The following is a 9,826-nucleotide window of genomic DNA, read 5'->3' on the forward strand; positions in this document are numbered from 1 at the left end:
TTTCCCAGAAGCTGTTATCATCTCACTCTAGCAGACCGATCATAACGATCTGTTATTATCTTTATGAATCTTTTTATCCGTGTGGCTCTTTGAATGTCTGTCGGTATGCATGCATGTCTATGGGTTTCAGATTTTGATTTTTTGAGATAGTGAATAGTTTGTTTCCTCATTCCAATGATTGTGCAGTCTTCATCATCACTTGTTGTTTGGTGGAATTTAGGACAGACCGAAGTTTCAACATCTCCTCAATGACTCACACCTCAAAAACTTGGTCAAGTGAAAGAGGGCGTTTAACATTGAAGCCAACTTTGAAGGCGAGTCGAGACAGACTGATCTACAAATCACCTTGCGTCATAAATAACCACTCATTATTATATCAATATATCTGTATATCAGTCAGTCAGTCACAATTTACCCATGATACACGGTGTTGATGCTTTGAACAGGTCCAAAGTCAACATCAGCCTGAAATGATTGATAAGTCTGGTGACAATGGCAGGGACAGGAGTGGAAGTTCACTGGAGTTACTGATGAGAAGGAGACAACAGAGATGAGATGAAACATATCTTCAGATGTGTGCACTTAACTCAAACATTGTTATTAATGCACTAATGTCAATGGACGATTTTAGATTCTTCAGTTACTATCATGGATTTGGGCCTCTCCGTTTGCACAGAAATGTGCTCTCTGGTCTACAAACAGCCCTTGTACCACAAAGACATAGAGATATAGAGCAGACATGCTGTTCTCAGCAGTGACTATGGTCTAGTTTCAATAACGGACTCTTTTTAAAATCTAAAATAGTAGCTAGCAAGATGGGGATAACAGAGGTTATTTTGAATAAGTTAAGTGGCTAGTTTGGATCAACTACTTTCACTAAAACCACTGCAAAGGATTTCCCTGCAAACTTTGGTTTCAAATCCTGCCGTTCTGGCATGTCTTCCTCGTGATTTGTTGAGAGAGTTGTCTGTCTGAATTTTTTTTCTCTTATCAAAGTTGCCAAAAGAGTTTGTCATTGAAACCAGACCCTAGTCTCTGCTGCTGCCTAGGGTCAGGTTTCTGAGACTACTGTTCAGCAGCAGAGCAGCAGCCCAGAGTTCCTTCATGGAATGTTCTACTACTGTAGAGCCCAGGATATTTGAGCTTTGAAGGACAGGGCTCCAGACTATGGAGGGAAGAGCTCAGTGTACATACAGTTACTACAAACATGTGTGTTTGGGCACTGGGAAAATGCCAGCAGCACTCTCTCTCTCTCTCTTTCTTCCTGTGTCACTGTGGCATTAGACCTGCAGCCTAAATAGGTAACATATGTGTGCTCTTCAGGTGGGCTCTGCAAACAGAGCAGACAGTGAGAAGAAGCAGATACGGTGTCAAGATGTCAACAGACACAGAGAGAGAGAGAAGTTACACCTGTTTAAAACCTTTTTAGGATAGGGGGCAGCATTCTGAATTTTGGATGAAAAGCATGCCCAAAGTAAACTGCCTGCTACTCAGGCCCAGAAGCTAGAATATGCATTTAATTGGTAGAATTGGATAGAAAACACTCTACAGTTTCCAAAACTGTTAAAATAATGTCTGTGGGTATAACAGAACTGATATGGCAGGCAAAAACCTGAGGAAAATCCATCCAGGAAGTGCCATTATTTTGAAATGGGTGTTTTTCCATTGAAAGCCTATTCACCATATAAATGGTTATGACCCAGATTGCGTTCCCTATGGCTTCCACTAGTTGTGAACAGTGTTTAGACATTTTTCAGGCTTTTATTCTGAAAAATGAGGGAGAATGACAACATTGAGTGAGTGGACCCTGGGATGTCCTCAGAGCTGGTTTCTGCGCACGACCGAGAGTGCGCCTTTCTTGTTTTTCTTTTATATTGACGACGCTATTGTCCGGTTGAAATATTATCGATAATTTAGGCTAAACAACCTGAGGATTGATTATAAACATCGTTTGACATGTTTCTACGAACTTTACGGATACTATTTGGAATTTTCGTCTGCCCGTTGTGACCGCATTTCAGCCATTGGATTACTGAACAAAACGCACCAACAAAATGGAGGTTTTTGGATCTAAAGAGGGACTTTATCGAACAAAACTAACATTTATTGTGTAACCGGGAGTTTAGTGAGTGTAACCATACGAAGATCATCAAAGGTAAGTGATTAATTTTATTGATATTTCTGACTTTCGTGACTAATCTACTTGGCTGCTAACTGTTTGTAATGTTTTGTGTGCTGAGCGCTGTCCTCAGATAATCGCATGTTTGCTTCGCCGTAAAGCCTTTGTGAAATCTGACATGGTGACTGGATTAACAACAAGTTAAGCTTTATTTTGATGCATTGCACTTGTGATTTCATGAAAGTTTAATATTTATAGTAATTTAATTTGAATTTGGCGCTCTGTTATTTCACCGGATGTTGGCCAGGTGGGACGCTACCGTCCCACGTATCCATAACAAATTAAATGGGTAAGTAATTGAATGGACGTGTATTTAGAGCATGGAAACAGCAACTGAAAGTCAACTGCACATTCAAACTTTTAATATACTGTACTCAAAGTAATGTGAATATATACATGAATAATGTGGAAATAGATTTCAAGGTATTTAGAAATATGTAAGAACTTCAATAACGTCCACTGACAAACTAGGTATGCATTAAGAAACTGACACAAATTCCAACTATAGTGTTCATCGTAGACTTGTTTTCAATATGAAAGGTAATATCTTGTTTGTATCCTGCTGCATCGGCTCCCATAATCGATAGAAATGCTGTTTACTGTACACATCACACATAGAAACTGCCTATTCAGGGATCCAACACACAACATCACGGTATATCTATAGCAAAAACCAACATCCTCCATGATGCTTAGTTAGAACATTTCAGTATAGAAATCATATGCAGTTCAGAAATAAATCAACCCTGTATACCATTGACGCTTAACCAATACAAATATAGATAGATGAATATAACACCGTATGACAGAGTTTGTTTGTTTATGACACTGTCATGTCCATATAAGTGTCAAATAAAGTGTTACCTATATTGCCTTGAATGTAAAAAAGAAAAACTTAGGAAAAAACATGCAATAGACTAAGCAAAAAGGGAACAGTCAAACCAAAGAGAGGATCACAGAGAAACACTGTGCGATGTACTGTAAGATGTAAAAGTTCCAGACACTGGTCCACTCCACTCATAGGCTCATGCTTCTCCTCAGACGGTGTGGTCGAGTCATCTGACCTGCGAAAAACACTCCATGGTCTACGACGGTGCAATGGGTTGCAGTGTCAATGCTCTGAATGTTCAGGTCAACGGACCAGCAATTCAGAGGTGCTGTGGGTTCTACTGGTGTAGTAGACATGAAGAAGGAAGGTGAACTGATGGAGTAAGGGTGACTGATGCACTTGTCTTCTGTCTGAGAGACTGAAGTCTCAGAGACAGAGCTAGAGTCAGTAATACCCTTTCTGGAATACTCATACACGTTCTTCATGAAGGCACTCTTGGTGTTGTGCTCCTTTTTGAAGAGGATGACGTAGCACTTGGGGAAGAAATGACAGCTGAGGATGCCATAGTTGGAGATGAGGATGACCACCATCTCAACTGCTGGCAGGTACTTCCCAGAGGTGGTCACGTAGATGGGCACGAATATCACCCAGGACATGAGGTAGAGGAGCATGCTGAAGGTGATGAACCTGGCCTCGTTGTACTTCTGTGGCAGCTTGCGGCCTTTAAACGCGCAGGAAAAACATACGAGCGCCAGGACAGCGATGTAGCCCAGCATCACACCAAACGCCACTTGGGAGCCTTCGTCACACTCGGCCAACACAGTGGTGGTGAAGATGGTGGCCTTCTCCCGGGGGCTCTGCAGGACCAGCCACAGGGTGCAGGTGAGGACCTGTAGGATCACGCAGAGACAGATGATGGCATAGGGATGGTAGAGGCGGCGGAGACCGTCCTTCAGGTCAGGGTTGAGCTGGAAGGCCAGCAGGATCTTCAGGGACTTGACCAAGATGCAGGAAACACACAGGGTAAAGCTGAGGCCAAACAGCACCTGGCGCACCTTGATGATGAGATGAGAAAATATGAGACGTTGAGACAGAAATACACTGCTCAAAAAAATAAAGGGAACACTTAAACAACACATCCTAGATCTGAATGAAATAAATAATCTTATTAAATACTTTTTTCTTTACATAGTTGAATGTGCTGACAACAAAATCACACAAAAATAATCAATGGAAATCGAATTTATCAACCCATGGAGGTCTGGATTTGGAGTCACACTCAAAATTAAAGTGGAAAACCACACTACAGGCTGATCCAACTTTGATGTAATGTCCTTAAAACAATTCAAAATGAGGCTCAGTAGTGTGTGTGGCCTCCACGTGTCTGTATGACCTCCCTACAATGCCTGGGCATGCTCCTGATGAGGTGGCGGCTGGTCTCCTGAGGGATCTCCTCCCAGACCTGGACTAAAGCATCCGCCAACTCCTGGACAATCTGTGGTGCAACGTGGCGTTGGTGGATGGAGCGAGACATGATGTCCCAGATGTGCTCAATTGGATTCAGGTCTGGGGAACGGGCGGGCCAGTCCATAGCATCAATGCATTCCTCTTGCAGGAACTGCTGACACACTCCAGCCACATGAGGTCTAGCATTGTCTTGCATTAGGAGGAACCCAGGGCCAACCGCACCAGCATATGGTCTCACAAGGGGTCTGAGGATCTCATCTCGGTACCTAATGGCAGTCAGGCTACCTCTGGCGAGCACATGGAGGGCTGTGCAGCCCCCCAAAGAAATGCCACCCCACACCATGACTGACCCACCGCCAAACCGGTCATGCTGGAGGATGTTGCAGGCAGCAGAACGTTCTCCACGGCGTCTCCAGACTCTGTCACGTCTGTCACATGTGCTCAGTGTGAACCTGCTTTCATCTGTGAAGAGCACAGGGCGCCAGTGGCGAATTTGCCAATCTTGGTGTTCGCTGGCAAATGCCAAACGTCCTGCACGGTGTTGGGCTGTAAGCACAACCCCCACCTGTGGACGTCGGACCCTCATACCACCCTCATGGAGTCTGTTTCTGACCGTTTGAGCAGACACATGCACATTTGTGGCCTGCTGGAGGTCATTTTGCAGGGCTCTGGCAGTGCTCCTCCTGCTCCTCCTTGCACAAAGGCGGAGGTAGCGGTCCTGCTGCTGGGTTGTTGCTCTCCTACGGCCTCCTCCACGTCTCCTGATGTACTGGCCTGCCTCCTGGTAGCGCCTCCATGCTCTGGACACTACGCTGACAGACACAGCAAACCTTCTTGCCACAGCTCGCATTGATGTGCCATCCTGGATGAGCTGCACTACCTGAGCCACTTGGGTGGGTTGTAGACTCCGTCTCATGCTACCACTAGAGTGAAAGCACCGCCAGCATTCAAAAGTGACCAAAACATCAGCCAGGAAGCATAGGAACTGAGAAGTGGTCTGTGGTCTCCACCTGCAGAACCACTCCTTTATTGGGGGTGTCTTGCTTATTGCCTATAATTTCCACCTGTTGTCTATTCCATTTGCACAACAGCATGTGAAATGTATTGTCAATCAGTGTTGCTTCCTAAGTGGACAGTTAGATTTCACAGAAGTGTGATTGACTTGGAGTTACATTGTGTTGTTTAAGTGTTCCCTTTATTTTTTTGAGCAGTATATATTATCTCTTTGTATTAAAATTTGCTTTCCATTTACAAACTAAATTCCTTACCACAAAGTTACAAAAGGTTCAGAACAATACACACAATAAACCATGAATTCACAAAATAACGCTAGTAAAATCAGACAATGTCACAGACAGTGCATTACAGCAGTGTTTCCCAAACTGTGTGTATCGTACATACCTTACACTGTAGGCTGCTGGGATGACCTACAAAGAACACAGCACTAACAAAACTTCCCACTAGGGAGAGCAAGATGATCTGGGAGAAAGCCCCCCCGGCAGCCTTCACAACGGGGGTCTGGTGGTGGTGTAGGAAGAGAGCCCCCACCAGGAGAACCAGGACGATGCCCAGGGCCGCCAGCACCAGCAGCACCACCGCGAAGCCATCCTGCCAGGAGAAGAACTCCAGGGTCTTATGAGTACACCCAGAGCTCCCTTCCAGGGACCACTCTGTCTTTGTATCACAGGAGAGACACTGGTCCATGTCTGGAGAGAAGGGTTGTAAGGTAGGATAGTACTTGAACAAATGTTTAGCGTGGAAATGTGTGTGTTGTTGCCTAGTACTAACAGTGTTGGATAACGACAGTGTTGGGAAATCTGAGGAAAAGTATTGAAGAAATGGAGGAAGATTGTGTGAACAACAGGGCAACACCAGTTTACTGAGGAGAGATAGAGTACGCGGGTGTGTATAGAGAGACAGTACAGGAGAACTAACCAGTGTAGTTGGAGTAGTGGTTCTCAGTGCAGTTGATGCATTCATAGCAGCAGGTGTGCTGACCCTCAGCAGTCTTCTTGAACTTCCCAGGTTCACAGCTAGGCGAGCACACAGACACCACGTCCTGCACCGGGACACAATGCACTAATTTAAATGGCTGACCCAAGAAAACTGTGACTGAAATCTATTAATAGTAGTATTCAAACAAGCCTTTACATGTAAGGCCAGTTTCCTGGGCACAGTTTAAACTAGCTCTCGATTTAAAACCGTGTTAAATAGACCAGGTGTATTCAGTTTTGTGTTTTGAGTTTTGTGTTTTTTGTTTTTTAGATCATCACTGAGATCAAACAGGAATGTGTGATAACAGACAGGTGCTCCCAGTATGTGCCAAGGTATGTGGTTTTCACATTCAAACAATGCCCATTGTTTCACTGATTAGGAGTTATTTATTTTCCATCTTTACTTGTTTTACAGTTTGGCTGAGAAGTCTCTCAAACAGGTATGTTTAGTTTTCTTTAGTCACTTTGAGAAAGAAGAAGTAAATTCTTTGACATTCCGGCCTGTTTGTGTTTGTGTCTCTCTATGTCAAGTGGGATAGGTTAATATGGATGTGTACTTGAACCTTAGTGTGGCAGCCTAGCAAACAGACTAAAAGAGATTGAGACCTAACCTTAATCCTTACCCTAATCCTAACCCTAACCTTTACCCTTACCCTTACCCTCAGGTCAGTGAGATTTGTGGTGTTTCCGTTGGTGTAGCTGAAGCTGTTGTTGATTGGATGGTACTCAGCTACAACGTCATGGACGTTGATGACCCCTCTCACAGAGTTCCACAGGGTTACATCATAGCCCAGGTTGATGTCTCCTTTCTCGTCAAAACAGTAGCTTTTCCCCTCCAGCTCAAAGCAACTGTCCTTCAGGGCTCCAAGCACCTGGAATGAATGCAAATGCATGTTCATTCACATACCGTAGACCAAAGCCATATACCAAATATGTTAGATATATTAGATGAGATACAATATATAAGTAGAGTTTGATGTGCTGTACACATGAGGAGTTGTGCAGTAGCTACCTCCCAGGGTTGGACCGTGCCTGGTGTCTTGCAGTCCTTTTTGCTGCAGATATCAGCCACTGCATGGGCGATGGCACTGACAGCCATTTCCACATTGAAGACATAGCTGTTGTGTAGCAGGATCTCTGCTGGGAGTGTGGAGGAGGACAAAACCCCGGAGTTTTCCGAGCTGTTTGGCAGTGAGTAGAACTCCTTTAGGAAGGAGTTGTTTCCTATGACATCATTGATGTTAATCAGATTCATCAGGTAGTGATGGAAAGGAGCCAGGTTCCCTCTTTTGAAGGAGAAGCCCACCACATTGCCAATATCTGGGAGGTCCATTTCTCCCAAGACCTCCTTGGACGAGGACCAGCTGTCACTGGCCACCCACACCCTCTCCCCCAGCCCCGACCACACACCCCTCAGCTTCTGGTATAGGTACATCATCTGAGTAGGCTTGGCGAATGACACCACCACCTTGACATTGGGGTTCAATTTGAGGGTTGCGGCGGTTTGGCTGATTGCTGATTCGCCGTCAGGACTGGTTAGCGAATCAGGGAGGATCTCCTTGAAGGCCACACAGATCCCTGAGGCGGTTGCCTGGGAGACGAAGCTGTCCAGGGCAGAGATGCCGTAGTCTCCATCCGTTGTGATCATGCCCACCCAGGTCCATTTGCTGTCGCTAAGCAACTGGACCATTGCCCGTGTCTGGTACAGGTCGCTAGACACGGTCCTCAGGAAAGCACGGAAACGGTTCTTGTCACTCAAGATGATGGCAGTGGAGGCATAACTGATCTGTGATGATTCGAAGAGAGAATGAATTTCCGTCTACATTGTGTTGGATTGATTTGGCCAATCATCTGTATCATCATTGCTGTCTATTTCATTTATTCTACACAACTCAGTTCTTTATTATTATTTATTTTGTTACTGTCCATCAACCATCACTCTGTGGGTGGGTTTTGGCTGCTTACTTGAGGGATGAGCTTTAGGTTGAGTTGCCGGGCAACGGAGATGGAAATCTCAGAGGAAGAGGCCCCTATGACGGCCATGATTGGCGAGGAAGAGTTAGAGGTGTTGACCCCTCCCCCACAGTCCGTTGTGGGCTCCTGTGAAGTAAAGAATGTACGTCATTTAAATGAGATGCTGGCTAATGGAAGAGAAACTATACAAATGAAGAACAGGTCACACACTCATCTATACTTGCTGTGGATTGATCTGACCAACGTTTTGGCTAAAGAGCCTTTACCTGTGTGAAGTCAGCTGAGGCCCTCAGAGCGGTGGTGACATCAGAGCAGGAGTCGTGGATACGGTACCCCAGAGAGATCCCTAGTGTAGTCAGGACAGGGGATCTGTTGGCCGACTCTACAGCGTGGATCATAGCCAATGCCTCGGTGAACCCGCCCGTGTTGAACCTGTTTGTGTGTGTGTGTGTGTGTGTGTGTGTGTGTGTGTGTGTGTGTGTGTGTGTGTGTGTGTGTGTGTGTGTGTGTGTGTGTGTGTGTGTGTGTGTGTGTTTGTGTAAGGTACATAAGGCATAGTTGGATCATCACACTGTCTGTGGTTAACCTGTGAGTAAATAAACTCTCTCTCACGAAAACTTAGTCATAAATGCGGACAGAATCACACACACCCCACAGAGAAATAGAGAGAGAGAGAGAGAGAGAGAGAGAGAGAGAGAGAATCCTCAGGAATCTCTTTACAACACCCAATCTTATTTTGGCATTTACTGTACCTGACACACTGTGATACATGGGGTGCTGAGATGTTGGGGGATTCCTCTACTCCCTCATGGATGGGAAACAGCCCTCCAATGATGATATCTCCTGGTGCTGTGGCTCCTGCTGCTTTGAAGTCTCTCACTTTGGCATTGCCTGTCTCCAACAAGGACAGGATGACTAACAGGTGGAGAACATCACCCATGGGTGCCATAAGTTTTCTCTGGTGGTACTGTCCAATTCTCAATTTCGGTGTCTCTCGTTGCAGTTTCTCTCACACACTCCCGCTCTCTCTCACTCTCTCTCTCACTGCCTCCGTCTCTCTCTCTCTCTCTCTCTCTCTCTCTCTCTCTTCCTCTATCTGTCTCTCTCTCTCTCTTCCTCTCACTGTCTCCCCCCCTCTCTCTCTCTCTCTCTCTTTCTCTCTCTCCCTCTCTCTCTCGCTCTCTCTCTCTCTCTCTCTTCTTCTCTCTGTCTCTCTCTCTCCCTTCCTCTCACTTTGTCCCTGTCTCTCTCTCTCTCTCTCTCTGTCTCTCACTCTGTAAGCTCCTCTAGCAGACTGACACAGTGACCTGACAGTATCTTCAGTAAAAACACACCTGTTGCTTCCTCCTAATCCCATCTAATGTCTGCATAAAACTGCCCCCT

The 9,826-nt window shown here is 45.3% G+C and overlaps 1 protein-coding gene across 1 annotated transcript; it reads right to left on the reverse strand.

Moving 5' to 3' along the window:
• Nucleotides 1-2,519: 2,519 nt before the first annotated feature.
• Nucleotides 2,520-9,593, reverse strand: LOC106579301 (G-protein coupled receptor family C group 6 member A). The gene is made up of 8 exons (XM_045701759.1): nucleotides 9,196-9,593; nucleotides 8,710-8,875; nucleotides 8,435-8,569; nucleotides 7,482-8,255; nucleotides 7,129-7,341; nucleotides 6,411-6,534; nucleotides 5,877-6,181; nucleotides 2,520-4,063 (listed from the first exon to the last, which is right to left on the reverse strand). The coding sequence occupies exons 1-8, from the start codon at nucleotides 9,390-9,392 to the stop codon at nucleotides 3,197-3,199; spliced, it is 2,781 nt and encodes a 926-aa protein (XP_045557715.1). The 5' UTR covers nucleotides 9,393-9,593; the 3' UTR covers nucleotides 2,520-3,196.
• Nucleotides 9,594-9,826: the final 233 nt, after the last annotated feature.

Source organism: Salmo salar, chromosome ssa02, assembly GCF_905237065.1.
Source record: "Salmo salar chromosome ssa02, Ssal_v3.1, whole genome shotgun sequence".
Lineage (NCBI taxonomy): Eukaryota > Metazoa > Chordata > Actinopteri > Salmoniformes > Salmonidae > Salmo > Salmo salar.

Bases quoted from the DNA above. Each gene is read 5' to 3' on its own strand.
- LOC106579301 (XM_045701759.1), bottom strand. From the start codon at position 9,392: ATGGCACCCATGGGTGATGTTCTCCACCTGTTAGTCATCCTGTCCTTG. The intron at 7,342-7,481 runs GTAGCTACTGCA...CATTCATTCCAG, and splicing joins GCACGGTCCAACCCTGGGAG to GTGCTTGGAGCCCTGAAGGA. The intron at 6,182-6,410 runs GTTAGTTCTCCT...CCTTCTCTCCAG, and splicing joins CCACTACTCCAACTACACTG to ACATGGACCAGTGTCTCTCC.